The sequence below is a fragment of the Solea senegalensis genome, linkage group LG7, assembly GCF_019176455.1.
Source record: "Solea senegalensis isolate Sse05_10M linkage group LG7, IFAPA_SoseM_1, whole genome shotgun sequence".
NCBI classification, from domain to species: Eukaryota; Metazoa; Chordata; class Actinopteri; order Pleuronectiformes; family Soleidae; genus Solea; species Solea senegalensis.
In genome coordinates, this window is record NC_058027.1 from 21352098 (window position 1) to 21379144 (window position 27047).

Consider the following 27047-nt stretch of genomic DNA (forward strand, 5'->3'; position numbering starts at 1 on the left):
TAAGTATTTTTATTGTATATAGGTCTTTTTATTTTTCTTTATACTCTTAATACACTTAGTTTTATATATATATATACATATATATGTATATATATATATATATATATGTATATATAGGTAGTGAATCTCTGTTATTTTCTGTGCTTGGTTGGAGTGTGACTAATCCAATTCCACCACTCCATGGACGAATAAACTATTTCTAATGGTTGCAAAGACCATGAACCTGCCAATAACTGCAAGAAATGGAAACATACATCTTTATCTTAGTGACAGTGCTTCATGAAAATATCAAATTGTGTCCATTTTATTATAAAACTTAATATACAGGTATAAAAATGAAATACAAAGATGGAAAAAAAATGCTGAAACCACAGGACAACGTGAAGAGGAGAAGAGTTTTAAATGAACAATATAGTGATTTTCAGACTGGGTTCTTCCGTACGTCGATTATTGCATTGTTTGAAGTCAGTGGTCCACTGTTGAGACTGGGACGGCGTGATTCTCGGCGAGGTTTAACCACAGGCAGGGAAGTCTGTCCACTCCAGGACCCCATACCTGCCTGCACTACACGGTTAATGGGAACATCTCCAGCTGCTCGAAGCCACAGCTCCTCCATGACGGCAGGTTCCTCTATGGGGAGAGACGAGCGCCTCCACGTGGACGGGAGCGGCGTGTTCACAAGCTCACGCATTTCCTCCCTGGATCTAGAAGGCTTGTCGGGCTGCCCCACGACTCTGCCCGCCACGCTGTCATCTGGGCAGCGAGTCAGCTTCTCTGTGCTTCCGATGCCTATGAATTTACCAGTAGATGAAAGTCAACGCGTGAAGAGGACAGTTGGGAGTTGCTGGACATTTTGAAACCGTCTTTTCTGAGCTTAATCCAAATTGCATCACAGTCTGTCTATGACCACAACAAGTTTCACACACAAATGTGAGAATAATTTGCATGAAAAAAAATGAGTTCAGTGTGCAAAGGCCTTAATTGATCAGAAGTAAAGGAATTCTGACAGACGTGGAGAGTAGTGATCAATAAATTAATAAATTGTAATTGACAAAGCTTTTTTACCCTTCTAACATATATTTCTGAGTTTTTTATTTGTCTGAAAACTGAAAATTTCTTGCAAGAAAATGACAGAATGAATTAATAGCGACAATGAAAATACTCACAGAAAAATACAATAAAAATCCTCAGTGATAAAAATCAACACAATAGACCGAGACACAAATGAGGAACTTTATCACATGGATTTAAACTGCTGGCAGTGAACACAGTGATTTAACAACCCATTTACCTTTAGCATGCTCCTTTGGCTGGCTCACTGAACCACTGAGTTCCCTCACTCTGTTGCTTAGCTCCACATTAGCAGCCTTGTAGTGGTTAAGCTCTTTACTGAGGTTGTGGATCCATCCCTCATACTGTCGCTGCCTTCCTGCTAAACCCTCGTCTATTTGCTCTGTTAGGGTGAGAGGATACACTCATCAGGTTAAACCACAAACACTACTGCTACTAATCAGTTCCAATGGCTGACTCTGTAGATGTAAGGATTACTGTGTGACATGCACCTCGACACTGCTGCAGTAAGAGCTGGACGCTCCTCTCGTGTTCCTTCTGCTGCTGCGTGAGTCGCCGATCTGTGTCGAGCTGCGTGCGATCGAGGGCGTTCTCCAACCACTGCACCAATCTCTGCTGCTCGTCCAGTTGCATTTCCAGCTCTGCCAGGGCTAGCTGCAGCTTACGCTCCTCCTCACGCAGAGACACCACCTACACAAACATCCACTGGCCAGTTTACACTTGAGCTTTCCGATTAATACTAGCACTACTTTAAGTGTGGAAAAGCTAGCAGTAGCAGGATACACTTGTAACCGATAGAGCCCACTCCTTGCTGTTGGCCTTCTCATCACCAAACATTAGTAAACATTGTCTGCAATTGAATCTCAAGTGAATACAGACCTTGTCAAAGTACTTGCACAGCAGGGCTCTGGTCTCAGACGCAGACAGATAACTGAGTTTGGCCATGAGGTTCATTTCCCACTGGGAGAGCATACTGGCAGAAGCCCTCAGCTGTCTCTGTCGCTGTGTGATGGCCTCGTTCTTGTACTCGATCGCTGCATCCAGAGCCTCGATCGCCTCGTCCAGCTGGAACAGGGTTCGCTCCTCCTGATGACATCAGGGGAAACAGAGACACTCAGCCACAGAGGCTGTTTCACGTTGTTCACCGCCACAGTGTCCTGACTAACGTGAATTAAACAGAGACGATGTTAATGTGATCAGAAACACCTGTGATTTTCCTGCTTAAACATGTTAAAATTGCAGCTGTGCAAAGAGCCTTCTGGAGTTTTAACAACAGTGGAGTTTAATGCAGCTGTGGCACTATGAATGTAATATTCTACAGTATTAAGAACTCATGTAAACATCATATCATCATCATCATCATCCAATCTGTATATGGTAAATAGTCAGATCATTAGTGTCCATGTAAACATAATTACCATCCGAATCCCTGCCATTGCCACGCAAATACTCAATATTTGTGTGTTTGCAGCCAAGTCATATTTCGCTTTTATTCGTCATGTTGGTTCACCGGTGTAATAACTTACCTCAGGTGAGAGCAGGTTTCCTTGCCGCAGCTTGTCGTCCAGCTCAACTCGCTGCTTAAGCAGTGAATCTTTCTCTTGACGCAGGTTGGAGATCTCTTGGCGGATCTGTTGGGAGTCTTGAGCACTGCCGCTGCGAAGGAGGCCATTCCTCTCGCTCAACTCTTGCTCTAGTGACTCAATTCGCCCGGTAAGTGTCAGCAGGTCCTTGCTCAGGGCCTGATGGGAAGATACAAACAAAACATTCAGCATCTAAAACGGTTTCCCAGTGTCGGTGAACTGACGGGGTTTGTTCATACCTGACTGGAGCGGAGCCGCTTGGTTTCCAGTCCACTGCGTTCCTGCAGCAGCGCTTCTTTCTTTGCCAGGATCTGCTCTCGCTTCGTCAACTCTCCCTCCAGGCCTTCTAGACCTCGCCTCTGCTCCAGCACACGCTCCATTTCCTCATCCAGCCAGCGTTTCTGTTCTTCAATTTTCTGCTCATTGGTTATAAAGCACAGAGAAGAAACAAAAACACACAGACGAAGAGAGAGAGAATGATTAATAGATATGATGGAGAAATAATATACCAAGCATTTGAAATACTTGGTAAAGTAGTTAAAATACATGCAATGAATGTATCACCTCCTTTGAAGTATTTACTTATGACAAAGCTAAAAAACTGTCACTTTATGTAATAACATGATAACAACCTGGGATGAACAATTAGACTGTTCTGAAATGGAAATCAATATATAAAGAAATCACGAAGGGTTAATGTTCGATGGTATCTGATGTTAATGCTCCACCAGGAATTAAATCTATTACTCTAAGAATATTGAACTGCAGCTTCAGCATAGATATACTGCAAAAGCACCATACAATATATGTGTAGGTACAGCTATAAATCATTGAATCCCTTCACACAGCTGACATGAAGAGGGATTAGAAACGTGTGGTGGGACTAATGTTAAATTAGCAGTTCATGGGAAACGCAGCAGGTTGTTACATAAATGATTTACGGTATCATTTGTCGCACCTGTTGCTCTTCCAGTGAGATGACAGAGCCGTTACTGCCACTGCGTCTCTGCCTCTGGAACGCAGCGATCTCCTCTGTTTTTATCCTCAGGATCTTCTGCTGCTGCTCAGTCTTTATCTCCAGCTCCTGTGGGGGCAGTGAGGGAGGAGATAAAGACAAAAGAGATTACAGGACAAGCTCAAAGGAAAATTACCTCGATAAAAAGCAAAGTAACACATTTGGCACCTAAGTGCTGCAGTGTTTTCCTTAATATAAATGTCATACATTGGCACATTTTATGATGATACATCTCCCTAAACATGTTCTCGTCCAGATTAATTTCTTCTTCTTTAGTTCTTAATCACTGCAAAGCTTTATTAAAGGTCAGACTGTGCAAGTCACCATGTGCAAGTTACGCTACCTCCTATAGTATGTGATGTTAAATAATCACTGAAACACTGTGTATACTGGTGTCATACTGACAATGTACAGTATGTATGAGGTGGTACCTTGACTTGGTGAGTTCTTCGCTGCATCTCGGTCTCCAGGCGTCGTTTCTGCTGACTTTCCTGACGAAGCCGCTTCTGCAGCTGCTCCTGCTGCTGCCTCATAGACTGGACGCTGCGCTCCAGCTCCAACACGCGGCGCTCGTTCTGTGCAGGCAGGTTAGCGAGACGAGCGGTGTCTCTCTGACGCTGGCTCAGAACCTTGAAACGCAACCACAAAAATGTTGCCTTCTGCACGGTCAAGTAAGTAAGAATAACCCTAGTGTTATTATGCATGCATACAGAAGTGTGACAGTCAAACCTGAACTTTGCTCTGAGCAGCAGCTATCTTCTGTCGACATTCCTGAGCTCTCGTCTTGTCGGACGCGCTGATTTCTCTCTCTTGCCTCTCCAGATCCTGAAGCTGCCTTTGGGCCTCCTGCAGCTCCTGTCGAGCCTGTACCGCTTCACTTTCCAGTGCTGTGATCTTCTGGCTGTACTGCCGGTTCAGGGCCTGAGCATCCTTACCTTAAAAAAAAGAAGTACAAAGTACAAAGGTTTTATAAAAACATAGACAATAACATTCATTTAAAAAAAGTAAAGGTAGGCTAATATTAAGGAATACCTGTTTTGACCAGCTCCTTGATGAGTTCTTCCTTCATGCGAATGGTGAGCGAAAGCTCCCTGATCTTCTGCTGTGCCTGAAGTAGACCCCACTCCGAAACACCTTCAAAACTTTTCAAACTTTCCCGTATTGTGGTCTCAGTGGAACTGGAATTGGCTACACAAGGATACACAGATAAAATGTCCAGTCCAGCATTTTAATGCGTTTGTTTTTATGACATTTTATTATCTATAAAATGTCTTTGAGTACTCTTTAAAAGCACTATATAAATAAAATGTATTATTCTTAATGGCACACATGGGGAGCGGGTAGTTTACTGAGGACAGCGATGGGGAGTTGTAAAAACATTTTGCGACTGCGTGAGTAAACAAAGTTATTTAATGCAGACCCCTGAAACAATTGTAAACTTACATGCTTTTCTGGATAAACATGTGTGCTGCTCAAATCCAAGCTGCTGAAATGCTGTTGGCCCTTTACCACCAGCTGTTAGTCCTCCTGGAAGCATGTCTCTTTTGGTCCACGTCGAATTCACCAGCCTGACAAAACCATGGGCATGATTTTATATATCAGTTTATAACATAACGTGAAATGTAATTTTAGACTTAGAGCCTAAAGTTCACACTCCACAACTTTCTGAGTTGTACGATCACTGTATAGTTAACACTGTCACTACTCTTATCTTGTAATTATGAATTCAACACCAGTTCACAAAAGATGACAGACTAGCAAAAAAAATCATCACCAATAGGAGCCCCCTATGTCTAGTCTCCAAATGGTAAAAAACACAGACACTGAACATTTTTGTTTTTTTCTCATCACTAGTGGTATATTCATGCTCAGGATCAACCCTGACTGGTCTCAGGTTTGCTGTAATTGTTGCCTCTCCAGAATGCTGAAAGTCTCTTGGTGCAATTGGTGACTGCCAATCAAACACCAATGGGTTTGCTGGGATTTGTCAGTGAGTTCAATCACTTGCTGGCGACTAGAACTAGGTTTAAGCTGTAACCTATGATTTATGTTAACACAACATACCTGTGTCTCTCATGGCTCAGATTTGAATGACTGCTCTCTTCATCAGTGTCGGCCATTTCTGCTCCTCGTTGGAACCCGTGCTCATCATAGAGATTACCATCCTGATCACCACCAGGCCCATAACCAAGGAGACCCAGTGGACTGAGCTGTGGACCCATGCATAAACCCTCCGATCAACAAACAGAAAACCTATGACACCTTCTTTAATGCATGTAAAGATAATAGGAACCGATACAATTGCCCTTCTTATGCAGATTTTATACGAGACAAGCTTCAGAGAAAGATCAAGCATAACTATGTATTTTATGTCCATTAAAAAAATGACAGACTGACATTTTTTTTACCTGTCTGTATGTGTCCCCATTCTGAGTCTTTTGCATGGGCGCAGTGTGCGGCCGTGATCTCAAGTTAAGGCCCAGGCTCATTAGCCCTTGAGAAGAAAGCTGACTCTGCAGCTCTGCTATCAGGTCCTGTTGCTCCTGCAGCTTATCGCTCTGAGACAGGAGACATCGAGAAACAAATTAAAAAGGGTAAAATAAAAGAAAGTTAAAGCCTGCAGTGTGGTGAATGCCCTTAATATGGCATCTTGTGACCTGCTATGATCACTACATGGAGAGAAATAAATAAACTAGCTTTTTCAAGAATCATTTAGATTCAAAGATGTTGCCAGCAAGAACATGCTGCTATTTCAGAAAGTGTAATAATACAGAACAGTGTGGTTCTGGAAGGGATCATTCGGAATAGCATTATGATGTGTCACATGTAATTTCTTCACTTTTAGTATAATTATGTACACCATCTGGTATGTTTTTGCTCCAAAGTACACAATTAAGGGATTATGGGGATTTTAATTTTAAAAGTAGGTTGTTTTTATTGTCTGGACCCATGGTTCTCAAACTGTTGTACGAGCTTCCTCTGGTGGTACTTGGAGAACAATCAGAAACACTGTTCTTCCATATATACCAGGGTATGTGATCAGAGTGGAGCTGAGGAATGTGTGTAGAAATTTAAATAAAAAGCAGTCAGATTATCTCTCACTGCATCTTTATCTAATTTCACTATACCAGTGTATGAAGTGTATGTGAGGAAGATGATGATGATGATGAGAGACCAAATTATCTTATTGGCAATAAATCTACCTCCTGTGAAAAGTCCATAGCTGACTTTGCTCGACCTATTTACACCACTGTATTTTAACTTTGATGTTACTTCCTGTGCCCAATATTTTCTCAGGTGATACTTGGTATAGAAAGTTTAAGAACCACTGGTCTAGCCCATTGCTCCTTTGAATGTTCCAGATCAAAAAGCGATGATAGAATTAAAACATGTTTTACCTGCTGTTTGTATTGTTCCATAGCATCCTCCAGAGCAGCTAAAAAGTCTGTGTTCTCTTTCTCCAATCGCTGAATTCTTTCGTCATGCTCTCCATTGTGCTCATGGCTCCACCTCTCCTCTGCAGCCTCCGGATCCTTGTGTTAAACCACATGTATAGATATAGGGACTGAATACCAAAATTGATTGAAAATGGCCTCAATATAGAGTGAGTGAAAGAAACATACCTGGTTTCTTACAGTAGGCCTTCCCCTCCTCAGGGCAACAGTGTCCTCAGTGGAGCTGTTCTCAATGCCACTGTCTGGGCCCGAGGCAGTGGTCAGTCTGCTTGGTTCCTCTTCCACTGAGCACAGCCACTCCTTCACTCTTAAATTCTGTTCTGCTGTCAGGGAACCTTCTCTCTGCAGCTCCAGCAGCAACCTGCGATACATCATATGATTCATTTAACATTCAAGCCTTAAGGTTTTTGGAGATGACTGAGGAGGGATGTCCAATTTGTGTTCCACAGGCCTAAGAGATGCAGTCAATTCTATTGTTGTCTAAAAACTATTGTTGTCTAAAAACAATGTCGCTGACAGGATCAACAGAAAAAGAGTTGATAGTAGATAGACGTGCCAGTACTCCCCTTATCCATATGCGGCGTGTTTGTCTGTCATGTTACTAAATTTTATTATTATTTTAAGCTTATCCAGGTCCTGATGGCAGAGACTAATTCATAAAACTTCTCAGTAAATAAAAGATACCAGAAGATATATATATATATATATATACATATAAATATATACATATACATATATGTATATATATATATATATATATATATATATATATATATATATATATATATACATACACACACACACACACACATATATATAGATATGTATATCTATATATACATCTTCTGGTATCTTTTATTTACTGACTATTTATGTACTATTTATTCCTTATTAAAATAGCTACAAACTGGACTTATGTTTTACACAAATTTTGCCACACATTTTGCCAACTTGTGATTTAAAAAACAAGTGAGTGGTTGATTTGAACTTCAGGCACAAAGTCAATTTTTTTGGTGTCCTGTTATTATGCTGTCCTCCAGAACACAAATGTGGCAAGCAGTCACTGAATATAACTAAACAGTAGTGAGCAAAAACACTTGCTAAATCTAGCAGGGTGAGCCAAAATGTTTAAACGTTTGACGTTTTGCCGTGATGACTGCAGAGTAAACAACGCAGCACATTAAACGTAATAAGCTGATACCAACAGTTTAATAATCACTTGAGGATGTTTGGAATTCATATAATCCTAGCCAAATTCTGTAGCACTTTTTGCTGGTATTTTCTGATCCCTAATCATTCCAAAGCAAAGTTAGAATAAAAATAACAAACAAACAAAACAAAAATTCTAAAGCAGCAGCATTTGTCCAGATGCTTGTCGATAGTTTGGTACTGACCAATGAAAAAAGATACTTATTTAGGTCTGGTTGATGCAGAATAAATATAACTTGAATGAAGGAAAGAATGTGCTTTTACCTGTAAGCAATGTCTGTGCAAGTCCTATAGTGGGCACTTTGGGCCTGCAGTCTGCTGATCTCTCCCTCTCCAAGTCGAGGTCTCCTGTTTGGATCCGCATGGGAGATGATGCGGGTTTCTGAACGTTGGCGGTTTTCAAGCGCTCTGCGAAGGGCCTTGATTTGTTGCTCCAAGCCTTCCACTCGGTCTGGCTCGCGCCTGTAGTTGACTGTAGCCCGGTTCTGGATGTTTCTGGCCCTTGTGGCATAGTTCAGTGTGTTTAGACTCTCATCAAAGTCTGAGGATGATGGGCTGACGCAGGCAATCATCAGTGTTTTTGAGTTTCCTCCCAATGAGTCTTTTAGGATCCTAGATAAACAGAGATCATATAAATCAAATAACACAGACATAACAATTTCTATCATCTAACTTAAGTCTCATCTAATGTACCTTGTAATTTTTGAATCCCTGTATGGTATATGAGAGCCTTTCCTCTTAGGGTCCCCAAGTGCCCCGATAACATTTCCGAGGGCCAGAAGGCCGCTGTTAATCTGGATGCTCTCCTTCAGTCTCTCTCCAGTGTTTCCTGTCTTTAAGATTCGCTCTGACCCTGCCAAGTCAACAAAGTGGAACTTGGATGACAACATTTGTGGTCCAGAAGCCGTTGCAGTCCCGTAAATCCGTGGAATCCCCCGGCGCTGGTCCATATACATGGTAAAAATAGTGTGTGATCGGCTGGAGTTTGGATTCATCTGGGTGGCACCAGTGTGCCTGGCTGTGTTTCCCGACTCTAGTAAACTCAACACCTCATCGAGGCCTTCCACTTCACACTCTTTGACACCAGACAAAACTGAAGAAACAAAAACAGAAAAACAAAAACCATTAACAAGTATGTAATATGCTAAAAGAGGAGAAATGTAACAGCAAAAGTAAAAGACTGGCATGACATACCAATGTTGCCTTTGTCCTCCCGGATGTGGATGTCCTTGCTGGCTGTCTCCACCTCCAGTAAGTCCTTGAACTCCTCTTTGTAGACCTCCAGGTAGGAGACTCGGACAGAAAAATCTGTGAGGTCATTTTCATCTAGCAGCTTGAAGATATCAGCAACAGCCCTGGGGATGATACCCTGCACCTCATCTCTAAAGGAACCTTCAAACACAAGTGAAACACATACCGTAAATGCATGCAACTGGTTTCACTTGCTCAGAGCACAGCTTTGTTTGACCAATGTCTTCTCTCTGTTTTTGTCTTGTACTACATGACATGTACTCATGAAGTGGGCATATGACTCACCTGTCCACACTACTTTAAAACAGACAATAAAGGACACACACACACTCACACAAAAAGGAAAATGACTTACAAATATTAGCTTCTCCAATGGTGTATGTCTTGCCCGAGCCTGTCTGCCCATAGGCAAATACTGTGGCATTGAATCCTTGGAAAAAGGCATCAATGAGTGGCTGGACAGACACTGAATAAACATCCTCCTGACAGCAGGATTCTTCAAAGAGGAAGTCACAGAGAAAGTGCCTGTCATGGCCCAGGGTAACGCGACACAGCTCGGGGTCCACAGTGATACAGCTCTCATGGCAGTGTAGAAGCTCCTTAGGCAGCAGGGGGCGCACTCGAACAGCTACCTGCACTGCAGAATAATCCCCTCTGCCCTGGCCAACAGGCACTTTGGGAGACATTTCTGCTTCTGCTGTTGGAGCTTTTTCAGTTTTCTTCTGTTATGTATTGATCATCTTTGGACCACTACAAGGGACAAATAAATAAAATCTGTCACCAAAAGGTTTCAACATCTCATTTCATCAGGCCGAAGGAGGCAAAAATGATGATGTGTTAACTCAACAACACTTTTTTTTGCCATGAGACCATCTGACACAACAATTTCATTTTAAGTTACAAAAAGAGAGAAAGTAAACTGTTCTCACTGGAAAGCTTATTGGTTGTTTATCTAGACCAACAGGGGAAAACTGGTAAACTTTATCTTCAAAAGCTTGTGTGTTCCAACTCCCTACTTTCTTTTTTCTTTATAAACTCCAACTATATAAACAATGTGGCAATTGGGTCAAGACACTAGAACCATAAAACAACAACTGATGCAACTGTATGGAGAAAAAAAGAAGCAGGATAAATAAAGATACGTTTTATAAAGCAAATGACAACAATTTATTACAACTTTAAATCAATAAAGTCAAATTAAAAGTAAAATGAGGAGGGCAAAGTCTTTTACAAAAGTCATATTCTCTGACAATGTGGAGTATCAGCCACATGGCATTTTCATTATTTTAAGAGCATTGAAATCAAGCTGGACAACATGACCACAGTAAAAGAAAAAAAAGCTTAAAATCAGTTGATGTCAATAATTGTAACTAAACATTCTAAACAACGAAACATTCACACATCAAAAACAAAAACATTAATTGCAATGTGTTCTATCTTAAAATATGTCTTAACTAATGATTATTTACATAATCGAGTAATGTTGATTGGTGTTTGAACCTCTGTAATATTGATGACGAAGACAATTATACCACAGTAGTTTTGTTAAATGATTGCCCAACATCATGTTGAGGAACACACAGAGATAAGGAGTTCATGTTGATAAACTTAAATTAGTGATGGATAAAAATGATATGGATCAGAAAATATTCATGACTGTCCTTGAAAAACACATACATATCCTGTTAAGCTTCAATGTACTGACGATAGAAGAAGAATAAACATACAGTGCTTTGATTTTAAACTAACAGCCAGCTGTGTAATTAAGTCACTGGATAAACCGTTTTCCAGTGAACTTCTTCAACTTTAGGCTGAGGAATGGGATTTTAATTGTCTAATTTGCATCTAAGAATCAATTTTTCTGCAGCTTATTACTTGATTTAACATTGCCAGCTGTGATAAAGTTAGCAAGATAACGTTAGCTAGCAAAGCTTTACTGCTGTTAAACAAAGTAGCTGGAAGAGAAGTTAGATGATGCGAAACGTACCGTTATTCGCGTGTAACAAAACAAGAAAAAACAACCATATTACCCTTTCTGAAGCTCCTACAACAAGTACCTTCACAGGTTATACTCTTTTCATTATTTACTGTTATTTTTTCTCCGCTTGTTTTCCAGGACACTTCTCATAACTTCAGCTAAGCTAACGCTAGCCAGTTAGCCAGAGCAGTCCGAACAAAACATAACATGAGGATGAGGCTGGATTCAATAGTGACATCTGTGTTAGTACATTCTGCTGTGAGACACAGTGACAACGCGCATCAGCATGCGTTAACTGGTGAGTGACCAGTGGCTCTTAAAACAACTTACTTGTATTTTTTAATTTGTCAGGAGTTTCTCCATTACTCCAGGATGCACTCAGACTACGAGAAGTTGAGGATCAGTCAGAAGGAGGAGCCCGAAAGTTGGGTTTGGTCTCCAAAGAGCATCATGGCTGTGTGGAAGCCCATTTCCGCCAACTTGGTGAGTCATTACAATGAGCATATCTATATACAGTGGCGTGCACGGGCATTTTGGAAGGGCAGGGTTGAAAATTAAAAGGGTACCAAGAACACACGGGTGGGGTAGGCATGTCCAAAGTGCAAATGAGGCCAAAGGCTATCCACACAGATGTTATTGCTATATTACCTTGGACTATCATAATATAGTTTTAAGATAATATCACCCACTGTTTTTTCACGTTTCTGGCCCCTCCTTTCCAGTCTTGATCATGTGGCCCCCAGGTCATTTGAGTTTGAGACCCCTACTCCAAGGACACCCTGTAGGACACTGTCATGTAGGGGCAGTAGAGAACTTCATAATGTATATATATGCTTTAGGAGGGCACTTGCTCATGTTTTTACCACTCTAAAGGGAACTCTAGTGGATGTCTTGTGACTCACGGCACTTTAGCGTAGCATTTTTGTCCTTGCGGGGGATGAATTTACATGATCACAACCTTACTGTGAAATCTCAACTAATACATGAATGTAATTACATCTTTTTTCATATTTTTTTCCCCCGGGGATTTAATTACAAACTGTGAGAACACATTCCAAAGTAATGTAATAACCTTACTAATGCCAGCTGGTGAGAAATCACAACTTACCGTGTTAGTGTGCAGCATGTCTCACCTGTAGCCAGCAGGGGGCAGCATGATTTCAGGTAAGAATTTGTTCTTTTTGGTCCCAGGCGCTTGTACTATGTTTTAACATCTAATGGCTGGCAGGGAATTGTGCTTAAGTTAATGGTCCACGTTGCAGGATTTAGCAACATGTAATTGTGAAACTGAAAATTGTTACAAACAGAGCACTCCTCCACTCACCCATGCTCCCTGACGTTCTTCTTCGATTGCATTGTAAGCTTCTTTTTCAAAATGTAGTTTGTCCATTAAGGTTGCTGTAGAAACATAGCGGTGCAAGATGTTGGCCTCCTTAAAGCAAAGCTCTTGCCTAAACACATAAAAAAACTTACTGTAAGTTTACCAATTTTTATCTTATTTTATTTTATGGTGATTATAAACTCACACATATTCATTTTCTGCCAACAAACCCTCCTAAATGTTGCACACTGGGCCTAAAATTCATGGTTAATCTTAGTCTTGATTTTCTGAGCACCACCAGAACATGGGCCACACGGTCAGTGTAGTGGTTAGTGCTCTTACCTTTGCAGCACGAAGACCCAGGTTCATGATCCGGTCGAAACAAGACCCTGCATGGAGTTTGCAAGTTGGACGCTCTATGTGGCCCATTGATGGACTGGCAACCTGTCCAGGGTGTACCCCACCTTTTGCTCTATGTCAGCTGGGATTGGCACAGCACTCCCCCATGACCTTCATGTGGAGGATAAAGCAGTAGAAGATAAATGGAAACACCAGCACTCTTATTTTCCTTTCCGTTTCCTTCTTCTCTGTCAAGTTGCGCTCATGACAAATTTCCCTGTGAGGACAGTATGTAGCTTTCAATCTAACCACTGAGCCAAAACTGAATGTACAGTCCTGTCAAAATCTGGGGGCTTCAGCAGAACCTGTCACACTCTCCTTTGTTCTATTAAACTTCAGATGAGACCAAGGTATTCCTTTCAAAAAGTAAGTATCAGTGATAAACCGAGCTGCTGTCACAGAGAGCATGCAGGTTTCTTATGACTACCACACAACCGGACTGAGATGAGGACATTGATTTCAGTCCCATACACAATGGCAGCACTCATTATGGAAGTGTTTATCTGCACAGTGTGACTCGGCCACACTGAGAGCTGCAGAGGCATGATGGTGGAGCTGGTGAAGTGAAAGGAGAGGCATGTGAATGGGGACGTAATATGATAACACAGAGACAGAGAGGTGAAGAGAGGAGAGTGAGGAGAATATTTCATAACGCCTTTACAGACTGACCCTCTCTGAGTCCGTTGTAAATATTTGTGACTGTAAGGAACCAAGGACTGGACAAAGGTTATTGTGAACACTGAAGTCAAAACGTGCATGTTATGAGTTTGGAAAGAGAGTGGTGCAGACTGAAACTGTTGGTCAGCAGAGGGATACAGTTCCTGGGTGGTAATTCTATATTCATGATAGTAGAAGAGGGAGAGACTGAGTCAAGAACATAATGTCTGCAGTGGGAATAAAGGCAGTTTTTAATGCGCACATTTATTTTAGGATCCTGTGGCTCAAGCTCCCCCCACACACCTTCTTGGTTATGTCACTGGCAAATTTAAGCTGAAGCCACTAGTGCAAGTAAAGACATCTTGTTTGTTTTCGGTGAACGTCCACTTTGCCTCGCCGTCCACAGATGCACCTCTGTGTCGTTTCTTTTTCAGAACGTTGAGGACAGAGACGGATTGGTGCAGCCGAGAATTGACACACTTCAATTCAGTTTTTTTTTCTAAATACACGCCACCCTGTTAAAGAAAAATGGTCACACTTACATTACATGCAGGGAGCGTGCATTTTCCAGTATGTGCTTGTTTTGAAATGTTAAAAAGTTAGAAGCTCAAGTCATTCATGCGCCGTCGGAACACAGTGGTTCTTTTGAGCTGCATGACATTGGCTGCCTGTCGGCTGAACAGCGCTGCTCTGTGCTGCAGAGGCTGGAGTGTTTCTCAAACAACCTCTGCTCACATACTGTATATCACTGCATCTATGTATGTAAATATATAGGTGTGTGTGTTGTTGTGAGGTCATTTTGGTTTGTGAGGCCCTTTTTAAGGGGTCAAGACTTTAATTTAAAGATTAGAATGAACCTAATGGAAGAGTAAGGGAGTTTTACCTTTAGTTGAGTGAGGGTGTGGGAATAGTTAGGTGTGCCAAATGTTGACATTTAAAAAAATGGTGAATTTACCTTCACTACCCCATGAATCCTCGTGGCAGCACTCATCACAGAAAAGAATAACATAAATTGGCTGAAAAAATGTCAGCAAGATGACAGCAGTATAAAGAATGCAACTCCTCTAAATCCAGCACTTCATCTTTTTAAGGGTATTTTGTATTCTGCACCACAGTTTTGCCATTCACCCTGTGTTTGCCACTTACTCAGTCACAGTCACATTCACACAGTGCATCAGTTGCATATACTGCACTTTCTTCTATTCTGTCAAACAACATTCACAACATTCTGCTACTGTGGCTGTGAGAAGCAATTCAGTGTCTTGTCCAAGGTCGATTCCAAACATTGACTGAACAAGCCACAACAGTTAAAAGTCAGACACCAGTGGATCAAAACCTTGAGTGGTTAACAAGCTTTTGTAAAGGTGTTCCTCAGGTCACAGGCAGAACGTTTTTTTGGCACAAAGTTGTATGAATATAGTCAACCCATGTGTAAAAATAAAAGTGAGTCCACATACAATTTTTGTGGTTTACATGGTGTTTAATAAGTGCAATAGAAAATGGATCGAGACCACAATACAATCAGTAGGACAGATACATGTCCACTGCATATGTAAATACATAATATACCTGAATACATATCTTTTTTGTCATTTATAAAGAGTTCTCCTTTCATCAGTTAACACCTCATGTCATGTTATTTCTATTCTTGTGCTCATACAGAAATCAACCAAACGTAGGTGACCATTTGAATTGTTTCCCTTTGGTTTAAAGCTAGGGTAAGTAACCTCATATTGGCCCTATTGGTCAATAATTTTCTCACAACTTTTAAGTATAATTAAAATAAAGAAATCATCATTTGTCAACACATTCGCCATAACAACACCATGCAGGGGGCCACCACACTTGCCCACGTACTTACTTAAAAAGAAAGAAGGGATTCTGATAATAAATAAAATAAAACACATTTCAGTATAAGCAGAATATTTCAGATGTGGAGACATTTTTGCGGGTCTTCTGTTGCATATAAGGTGCATTTGTTTGTTCAGGCTTATGTGGTGGTATGGGCTCAGTACAGAGAGCCCTGATCCCAAAATATTAGCATTAAACAACCAGGAGATGAGACTCACTAATCAAATACCCCAGCTTTAATACCAACACATCAGTAGAAATCATATTCTGTCTGCAGCATTTCCTTCAGCAGCTGTACAGCTGAGTTTAAATATGGTCACCATAATCCATCAGACATCCATGACCAAATGTCCATCGCTAAATATTAGGCCAGACTTCCTTTGCGTCTTTTCTAGAACTCGTACTGGGAAACAAACATTGTGATTTTGGTGATGTACTTCCCCAGCTGGACACGTTTCTCCACCTCGCTCATCTCCACCTCTGCCTCCACAGTTGCCGGGCCTTGTATGGGGCTCACCAGCATTAGTTGACCTGTCAGACGGTCTGAACGCTGGACTGTGAAGTGGCGCCTGGCTAACCTTCCCCCGAGCAGGGAGAAGCGAAGCGTTTCGCCCATTGGACGCAACGCTGAGACCCTGAACATGACGCGAGGAGCTGACAGGTTGGACACAAGGGCCATGTAATGGTAGGAGAAGGAATTTGGTGTCTGAGTACACGCCTTGTTGTCCACAGGACAGGGGTTACGTTCACAGCGCCTGGACAAAAGACAAACAAGTGAAAACAACTAGTGCATGAGATAAAGTGTCAGAATGATGGGATTAAATATACCATATACTGCGAGTAATCACCCTGATCTTTGGAAAACGGAGAGTGTAGAAGAAAGGAAAAGACTCACATAGGCGACGTCTTGACGTATGTAGCATTAGGGATTTTGGGGCAGTCCACACTGACACACTGGAAACTGCCATATGTATTAATGCACATGTGGTCCTTAGTGCAATTGTTTTGTCTCGTGGCACACTCATCAATGTCTGTGACGAAACCACAACACAGTAAGAGGTTAAGTGTTAGAGGTTCATTTGAACACTAATGTAGGCTGGGATATCTTTGACACTGTTGGAAGATCATAGTGTTTTTTTGTGAAGTGAAATGGATATTTCAGAATATACATGTATGTATCTATACATACATATATATATATATATACATACATATATATATACATACCAATTCTAATATAATAAACATATGTAGTATGACAAGTCCAATAATAGTATACACAATACTGAAAATAATAATAATAATACACTATCCAAGTGTCTCCAGGTTTGTATTACGTCGTTAAATGCAATTGAAAGCATTGAAACACTTAAAAAATGAATGGAGAGACTAGTTTACAAAGTTTTCTGGTAAACACATTGTTCAGATAGCATACATAGATTTTATAAGGTGAGTCTTTCATAAAATCTTTCTGAATCCACATGCATCCCCCTGCTGTTTAGCACAGGGAGTTCGCAGAGTGCAGTCACCTGTGTGTCATACACTGACTAAGTGCGCTACACAATCATGTGTAAAATTCTCAAACTATCCTTTTAGGCATTTATATATTTATTTACTTTCCTAGAAATACTGTCGGGGGTTTACTATAGAATATTGACATTAAAAGTGAAAGAAAAAAAAAATGTGAGTGAACCTTTACAGCTGCGCCCATCACGGGTCACATTATATCCGACAGGACAGGAGCAGCGGTAGCCTCCGGGAGTGTTAATACAAGCATGTAAACACAGTCTCCCAGCCTGCCCATTATGGAACAGCTCACATTCATCTATATCTAAAATGGGCAGCACAAACATAGTAAGCATCCAATGTGGAAACATAAACGTGTGAATGTGTTTTAGGTGCAGGACGGGTATTAGTCATGCCAGTGCAGGTGCTGCTGTCCCTTCCAGAGATGGTGTATCCTGCCTCGCAGGTGCAGTGGGTCGTCCCCTGCACTATACTGCAACGTGATGGACGGACAAAGGGCCCAGTGGTGGCAGCTGGCAAGGTAGCAGCAGCAGCAGAGGTGGCTGCAGAGGTGTTGGTCATGGTAGCAAAGACTGAGGAAGGAAGATGGTAAAGGAGAAAGGTGAAGAGAAGAAATAGGAGACGATGCTTTTGTTAGCTCCTGTAATATATTCAGTGCAATAACACAGTCATTAAAGAAAAAATGTAATGTAATGTAACTCTATATATTGTCATTGCTTTTTAGTGTAAAGTCTTTTAGGCACTCATAGCACTGCAACAGGGTAGGAAAAATAGGCAACTGATCGAGCAGTGGTCTATAATTGTGTGAGAAGCTCCTTAAATGTTCTGACTAGTTATGTGAAGGAGACCACAATGCATTGTGTTTTCAGACCACTTAATGATGCCACTTGCCTGCTTCTGTTCAATGTAATGTAGGAGCCCCAAGCTCTCTTTAGCCGGGGCCTCTGACACATGCAGATGCTTATTGTCACTAGGCATCCTTAGCCGCAAAGCGTTGAAACTAGCATTTAATTACTGAGTGAGTCTACAGTGAGTCATGGTTGCTTAAAAAAGTGTAAATGAATTCTGTCTCGACAAAAAAAAAAAAGAAAAGTGAAATAATCAGTGCCGATATTCTCAGTCACCGTTTGCACATCAGCTTCACCAGCCACATGTGGGAGTGGACCACAGCCTCTCTGCCGTCACTGTCCTGAAGTTGTGGCTGGAATTCAGTAAAACCCACTCTGTGGTATGTAACACGAGCTTGTGTGCCAAACTAATCTCCTTTAGAAGAGAATTTGGATATTAGACTTTAGAAAAGTTGAGTCACTAAACTTTGAGTCCAATTTGACCCCATTGTTAGTGTCTGTGTCAAGTGGATTCCCAACTACCTTTGGTCTGCTACAACTGAACTTTGTACAGCCTCAGTGTCCTCAGCCACATCCCCCAGTGAGGAGATGGGAGAACTGGAAGCAGAACCACTGAGAGACAGAACTGAGAAATGTGCATCTATCCTTTGTGTCTTGCAGATCCAAATTCTCTGATGCCTCATCGTGGGTAAGTGAGCATCTGGGGGTGAAAGATGCTACCTGGTTGAGAAGAAAGTGATGGAACTCCCAGAACCAGAGGATGGAGACCATTCACTAAGTAAGTCCTCTGACTCTGTTCCATCTACAGTATTAACTGCTCTCCTCCTGGTTTTCCTACCCACCGGCCTTTGGTGGACAGTAAGACAGTGAAGTGAAACTGTGTCAGGTGTGTGTGTAGTCTGGGTACGTAATACCTACATGTTGGTACAGTGCTCTGACAAGTAGCTCCAATCCAGCCTTTGGCACAGACACAAGAGAACTGGTTCACCTCATCCACACATGTCCCACCGTTCAGGCATGGAGAGGACACACACTCATTGATGTCTGCGGGGGAAGACAGACAGGATAGAAGGGTTATAATGCTGTTATTTGAACCCTGCACATGCTACCAAGTATTTGTTTGAGGTAAGACAACATGATGTGATATCATAGAGAGAGGATGAGGGCTGTTGGACTAATTATTTCAAAGGGAGCAAGCTGTCAGTGGATATTGAGGTTGGAATATCTCATGTCTCAGGATTCAATAAGCGAAGTACATGGAGAGGAAATGTGATCATGGGACATATATGAACTATATCTCAACATAAAAACGCCGGTTAAGTTGGTAAAGTGATCAGTGGGAAAGATAACACGATGAAAGACGGTCAGGGAGAAAAGGTAAAGAGATTTGGAACCTGTGAGAATCACAGTGAGGCCATTTTCTCACCTCGGCAGGTCGGCTGCTGGCCACTCCATGTCAGGCTTTCCTGACACACCCTGCTCTCTGACCCCACCAGTTCATAGCCGGGGTCACACAGAAAGTGGACCTCGTGGCTCACACTGTGGGACTTGCCAAGTTTCCTTCCATTGATGGGTGCGTCCAGTTTTGCGCAGGTACCTGTTGGGAAAGTTGAATTTGTCAAAAGAACACAAAAGGATATTTTAATGTTCTCAAGAAGTTTTCTCACTGTTGGCGGCTTTTGTTGTCTGCTTCCCTGCGTTGCTCTGCAGTGAGTTTATTTTCTTCTTCAGATTGCTTAGACTCTGTAAATAGGAGGCTTCATGGGCTGAGAGGAGCTTCTGGACCTGCTTCAGAGAGCCTTGTATTTCCTGCCTGCTGCGGCAGTCCTGAAACAGAGGGTGAAAGAGACATTGTTTTTTAACATGTCATTATGATGACACGTTATTATGATGTTAAAACTGAATGCGTGTTGTGTACTGTGTGACAAGAGTGTCACTCATGATGTAGTCACAACACAAGAAGAGCATTCTCCTGGTAGCTATGTATTTATGTATCCCCAGAGATAGAAATGACAGATGGTGGAACAGCTAAAAAAACCCAAACTCAACCTCATAAGAAGAAAAGAATTCTGTTGATGGAGGAACACAGAAGGTGAAGACAAAGAGAGACGGAAAAAGAGATAGAAGAAGAGTAAATTTGAGACTGCATGGCATTTGTTTAGTGGAGAGAGCTCAGCAAGAGTTTTTTTTGCACGCATACATAATGTTTATATATAGATACTGAAATCTGTATCTGTTTTCTCACTTGAAAACTTGTTTCTGGCTCAATCAAGTTAAAAATATGCATTTGTTGACATGAAAGGGGCTACAAGCCCTAAATATTGATGTATATTGAGCCGTGGTTGTGCTCAGTGGGTCATCAGTTCAGGCTGAGTGCATGATAGGTAGAAAAAGCACTTCATACTGAAGCTCTATGGATGGGTGTAAATGGGTGAATGGCCAAACTGATCGGTCATCAAGACCAGAGAAGCGCCATAAATACGGACCCTTTACAAGATTCATCCGATCTTTACAGTCTTTATGTGAAAATAAACTTCTACCGCACAGTTTTCTGTGGTAATCAGAATCAGAAATACTTTATTGATCAGGGAGTACTCTCTGTTATAGCTTTTTGGAAAAGATTTACACTTGTATGTACAGAACATACAAACATACACATTAGATTTTACCTACATCAATCCTCAAGTATATGCTCATATTTAAAAGTCCATTACAGAATGAAGTCTTAGTTGTTTCAGACATCAGCACCACTGCACTGCACATAACAGAGTTAATGAATGAGTGAGATTTGTAGCTGGTTGTAAACCTTTCACCCATCACTGTACTCTGTATTTCTTCTGTAGTTGGTCATCCGTAACCATGTACTACTTTGCACTGGTACACCTTTATTTAAAAATCCATTCTTGGCCTGCTGCCTCCATCTATCCATTTACATGTCACAGAGGCAGCACAGGCACAACCTGCACTTCCAGCCAGAGCTCTATCACACTCTACATCCCCCTCAGTCTGCACAGGTAAAAAGGCCTTTTCATACTCTGTCCCATCAACCTGGAGTACACCACAGCAGCAGAGCTGAAGGAACATCCGATTTTTGCAACATGGGTATTTGTTTATTTACATAAAACCCCATTTTGCTCTTGTCACTTCATGATTTATTTAATCCTTTGGACCGAGTGTCTTATTTAACTGAAACTTGAATCAGATCTTTCTTAAAAATGAGACTTTCCGCTTCAATAAAATCACCGGTACAAATAAATATTGCTAGAGAAATTCACTTATCATGCACGGTACAGAGGCTGGGCTGTTACATGAGAGAATAAATACATGCAAAGTATTTGCAGGCAGGAACCTCTCAAAACTGACTCTCTAACTAGGGTATGGACACAAAAACAACTATTCTTCTAGTGCAGTTTTAGGTTGTGTGACCCTATGGACATGAAGAAAAAGGTTTAGAACTGCCATTATTTGTTTTAGGGAGGGGAAAAGTTACTTTAGTTGCATTACGGGTAATCACTTGCTCTTTATGATGTGGTCCAGTTATGGGCTTTGGGGTCAGACATAAACATCACCTGTGTAACAACTTGCTTCTCTGTGAACCTAAAGGTGTGGAAGAGGGTCGGGCTGTCAGTGACTTGTTTTCTATCCAAGTCCACCCCAAAATGAGTCTCTTCAATTCGACAGAGTCACTCCGTCCCGTCCCCTCAAGCATGTTTTCAGACCACCAATTCCTGTTTTGTACCAGCAGGAGTTATGTAAGAAGAGTCAATATTTGGACCAAACATGGGGTTTGGAGAGACTTCAGTCAGTCAGGGGCGTGGATGGTGTTTACAGTGAAATAATCAAAGGAGTCTTTTTGCCTGCGCTAGGTGATATTTCACATGGCACAGTGGTAACAGGGTGATGTAAGAATAGGTGGTGGGCAGCATAGGAGCTCAGGATTACAGCACAGTGCTATTGAATCTAAAGTGCAGACACATATACAACCCTTGCAGTGATTATTGAGCAGTTACTGTGGACTGTGGCGATGCGCTGGTCACCAAGCTAGCTTTTTGTTAGTTTGTCTCAATTGCTATATGTATATATTGCATCTATGTGCTTATTTCTCCAGTTTCCCACACAGTGTAGGTGTTAGTTTCCATTGAGTTAAGCCTCCATTCCTTTTGGTACAATCCTCACAAGATAATCCACAGATTCACAAAATCTCCAGAATGAAGAAAGAAATTGAATAAGAAATATCAAGGTCAAAAAAACTGTTTTTCTTTCCTCCCCTTGCCTGATTGAAGAACAAGGTATCCACACCTCCAAGGTCCTTCATGTTCAAAACAGTTAAAATCTTCTCTCAATTTACAAATGAATAAACGTGAACATGTTCTGCCCAAAGAATGACAACACGTTCTAACTGCTTATTGTACATATATGTACACAAATACAATACAATTAATTATTGTATGCTAATTTGTGTGTTCTGGATATTATAAGGATTATCACACTGATTAAATTGTCTGATATGTGTGCACACATACCACAGTCCCGTCGCTAAAAGAGTCATTCACACAGGAGGTGCTATTTGTGCACTAAAAACACAACACAGGCACATTGAGGGTATTCATAGAGTAAATCAGTTTGCATGGAAAGTGAGGCCTATCGTGATGCCGAGCAAGGAGGAGGAGGGATTGTGTTTGTTCTCTGCATAATGCAACTAATGTAACTTATTGATGCATCAATTCAACTAAAGAGAGCTGTCTTTGAATGTATTTCATTTCCTTTTTAAAACCTCAAATAGAAGCCAAAGTAGGGCCAAGGTTATCATAATAAAAAAATAGTCTTTACTATTATTACTATTATTATCATTATTGCCTTTTGAGTGAAAGTTGGAGAGATCTTCATCAGCAGAATAAAACAAAACAAAACAAAGAAAGCTTTCACACATCAGAGGTAAAATATACATCAATTACACCGATATAAAGTAAACTTGTGTTATATTGTTACTGAAGCAAACATATAATACAATAATTACTGTTATTGAATTATAATTCGAAGCACACTGCTTGCACCTACCTGTCCAAATGTTGCCTGGAAGGAGCAGAAACACACAAAGGTGATGACGACTGCAGCCGGAACAAACATGTTTCCTCTTAAAACCAATCTGGTGTTCTGTCTATGACCAGTCCTCAAATGTGGACAGTGCGGCACTTGGTGTGAGCACAGACTCCAGGTGAGAGGAAAAGCACACAGCTGGCAGTGGAAGAGCTGGAGAGGCAAACTGTGGAGAAATGCTGGGTTTACCTTTGAGGAGCCAATCAGGGAAGGAGACCGTAAGAAAAATGTGACCACATTATAAACCCTTTACTTCATGTAGACTGCATTTCTCGCCAGGTAAAAGCAGCTTTTTGATTATACACAGACAAGGGCATTGAAGGAAACAGTATTACTTCAGAAAGTGAAAAACGGCACACGATATTAGTGTGTCTGAAGGGAACGTAAGCACTTTATAAGTTATACAGATGCAAAAAAAAATCGAAAGCACTCTATTAATACCTGCTGTTATTGTTTGACATCTGTTTTTTGAAGTCTCCCTGGCATTATTGTAAGATGTTTATTTCAAAGCAGCAATAGCTATAAAACAGGTCCTTGAACACTTTTGTTTTGGGATGTCTGCTCTGAGACCCCCGCAGCAAATAAGCATGAACAGATGCAGGTGCTTTCACATGCAGCAGATACTTGGAGGCAATCTCAGTTTTTGAAATGCTCTGCTCTGTATTTATTGTCTGATTCTTTCTTTGGACTCATTTTCCATCTTAGGTTGCAGCGTAGGTAGCTGTTGCAGTTCCAGAGCTGAAATGAGTCAAAGAAGCAAAACATTGAATGACAGCAAACACAGTGATACTGTTACAGTGGTTACTATTTTGCATATTTTACTACAGTCCTTTAAATCAATCATATAGATCCATGGTTCTCAAACTGTGGAGCACATACCACAAAAGCTTCCTCTGGTGGTACTTGGTATAAAAAGTTTGAGAACCACTAGTTTAGATGATGTGATCAATGGCTGCATGAAAGTGCCGTGATGTTGTTTTATATGCGACGCAGACACACAAACTAGTGACAAGCAACGCAGTTGTTTTCAGTGCACTGAATCATTAGAATCAGTCAGAAGGATTAATTCAGTACTTCCTGCATGACTGGAGCACAGACTCACACAATCACTGATATAAGATATGGCTGAGTGGGTTGTGATTCGGCTCATGATCTCCGACTCTCAGCAGTGCTGTCACTAAATACACCAAACTCCTCTGTTAAATATTGAATATTTTAGAAATTTCTTTGATAAATTTTGGAGATTACGTATGTTTTCAGGATTTTTAAGTCTTTTATCTGATCTGCATATCGGCTATAGAATAGTCTGATTCTTGTTGTGCGCATGACTCTTTCAGACACTCTCTACACTCCTGTCCGCAGTCTGTCGACTTCACATTTTAGTATCGGCTCAGCTCACTTGGAACCTCAACAGAGCAGGTACCAAGTGTTATCACTAATGGAAAAGCAAAAAAAACGAGTAGATTTGAGTCAAGCCAATTCATGCTCCAACTGTATAGTAGAAAAGCGGCATAAGGATCTTTGCAAACATTAATGCTAATGGCTATGCTAAAATGAATATGTCTTGTAGCAACCAGAAATGGTGCATCTCTGCCAAATACAAGGTAGACAAAGAAAGAACCAGTGTTCAATCCCACTGATGCCAATCGGAGCCAAAGCGGATAACAACCCTCATGCATTGTAGAGTCTTTGTCAGAGTGAAGTGCTATAGATTGGTCCTGTCTTTATGGAAAATGTTGACAGGTAGGTGGACTTTTGTCCTCAATGAATGCTGTTGTGGAATTAAAGTAGTCCAGTCCCAAACAGGACGGAGCTCACAGTGGTTGTTGGATTTGCGTGACGAATCATCTCCGTGGGTTGCTTTGTGAGACTGTGAGCAGACCGCGCTCACAGCTGTCATTAGCTCAGTCGCATGCTGCAGAACCAAAGAGATAAGAGATAACTGGGCAGCCTGGGGTGTGGAGTCCTCTGTGCAAAAAAACACTCACAGCAGTCGTGTCCAGACACTGAATCACCCCATAGTGTGTGGAGCATGATTAATGGTGCTGACACAGCGCTCACTGGTGTCTTTACACAGTGACATGACACATAACACTGGCCCATGTCTTATCTCTGAACATTCAAACCTGTCAGGTCATTTTGTACCATTTCATGCTCTGCTACCTCATGTTGTGCTCAACCAAAGAATCACATTCACATCGGCATGAAAATGGCCTGCACTTCTCATCAGCAGTACAGCTTCATCTCCAGTGAGTCACCTCCTCGAATTCTAAAAACAAACTTTGCCCGGCCTCATTTAACAGTGAGGAACACTCATTCTCAACCTATTGTCAGAGTGCACCTCTCTTTTTGCTTCTCGGATCAGCGAACGAGAAAAGAGATGACTAATAGGGACGTTTTTGTCCTCAGTGTCTGACTAACATCTGCTGTCAGAGACGGATTACAGAGGCTTTACAGATTTTAAATTTCACATTTAAAAATATATAATTGCTCTGAAAATACAACTGGTCCAACATGAAATGACCTGAAAATTATAACAAAAATAGACAACTCTGTAATGTTTGCTTGAGTCACTGTAGCTTTAACAAAACGATGAAAATGGATGTTTCATCCTGATGAAATGATTTAAAACTGACCATCTCTTTGGCATTAATCTTGAACTTTCAGTGTCTGATTCTGATAGTTTGAGTCTGTGACTATCAAAATGATTTAAGACCGAAATAAATATGAAAAATAGCTTTTACCCACAGGCTAGACTCTTAAACAGTACATATAACACTCTCATTACTTCCAATAACTTACTGTGTCTGTAGGCACAGAGTAGTTTGCTTTTTAAAATCAGGGTGTGTCAAACTGTGTTGCTTCTCCTGCATGAATAATTTTCTGAATTTATGCAATTTTTTATTGTTTTGTTTAGAAAGAAGCTGGCAGATTAAGCATTTCAATCCTGGTCCTGGGGACCCACTGCCCTGAATATTTTAGATGCATCCCTGCTCCCACACACCTGATTCAAATGATCAGCTCGTTAGCAAACACTGCACAAGCCTGATAACGACCTGTTTATTTGAATCAGGTGTGTTGGAGCAGGAAGGGCAGTGGCTCCTGAGAACCAGACAAACCCTCATCTAAACAACAGTGTTTTGTTTTTTTAACAACATCAGTTCTTCTTTATTAACTGTAATTGCTGATAACTGTTTACATAATCCACCCATCATGGATTATTTGGAGTTGTTGTGGAGGTCAGGGATAGTCGTACTGAATCTCCCTTCCAAACAGAAACACGAGGTAAGTCACTTATCAGTTTCTACTTATTATTACTTATTTTTACACGTTATACTTATGTGAATGACTGAAATGCTTATACTCCTGCATTTTTTCAAAATGCTATTTGAATATGTGTTTTCCCTGTTTTACTAAAGGGAAGTTACTAAAGGAACTTATAATTTTAAGAAGTGTAAATTGGCCGAGCATGACACAGGTGTGGTTTTCATGCTCTGTTGTGCAAATGATAATTAATGTCTTATCTCAGATTTTTAAAAAGTATATTGGAAGAACTCAAACAGGTGACATGTTGTGCTTTACATACTTTTAGATTTGCCAATTCTAAATATTAGAATTTTACATCAAATATTTTACACTTCCCATGATTTTACTTTTAGAAGAGACCAAGAGAATGATTGTATGTGTGAAAATAGTAGATTATGAATAAATTTGGCTATGTGTATTACATAGAAATTGAATAACATATAGAGCTTAATAAAATGAAACAAAAACAAGATGGTGAA

At 40.9% G+C, this 27047-nt stretch overlaps 2 protein-coding genes across 2 annotated transcripts; both read right to left on the bottom strand.

Moving 5' to 3' along the window:
• Window positions 1-280: 280 nt before the first annotated feature.
• kif7 (kinesin family member 7) lies at window positions 281-11998 on the bottom strand. The gene is made up of 20 exons (XM_044031000.1): window positions 11893-11998; window positions 9940-10334; window positions 9528-9725; window positions 9027-9426; window positions 8598-8945; window positions 7293-7485; window positions 7068-7202; window positions 6078-6227; window positions 5734-5879; window positions 5113-5237; window positions 4702-4857; window positions 4399-4604; window positions 4101-4298; window positions 3613-3738; window positions 2894-3070; window positions 2598-2813; window positions 1951-2157; window positions 1563-1761; window positions 1292-1453; window positions 281-789 (listed from the first exon to the last, which is right to left on the bottom strand). The coding sequence occupies exons 2-20, from the start codon at window positions 10268-10270 to the stop codon at window positions 422-424; spliced, it is 4041 nt and encodes a 1346-aa protein (XP_043886935.1). The 5' UTR covers window positions 10271-10334; window positions 11893-11998; the 3' UTR covers window positions 281-421.
• A 3410-nt stretch (window positions 11999-15408) lies between these two features.
• On the bottom strand, window positions 15409-23321 carry LOC122772755 (fibulin-7-like). Its single transcript, XM_044031001.1, has 8 exons — window positions 23224-23321; window positions 19833-19992; window positions 19592-19762; window positions 19084-19209; window positions 17713-17889; window positions 17484-17621; window positions 16686-16821; window positions 15409-16545 (listed from the first exon to the last, which is right to left on the bottom strand). Exons 1-8 carry the CDS (start codon window positions 23290-23292, stop codon window positions 16182-16184), a joined length of 1341 nt encoding a protein of 446 aa, XP_043886936.1. The 5' UTR covers window positions 23293-23321; the 3' UTR covers window positions 15409-16181.
• Between the last annotated feature and the right edge of the window lie 3726 nt (window positions 23322-27047).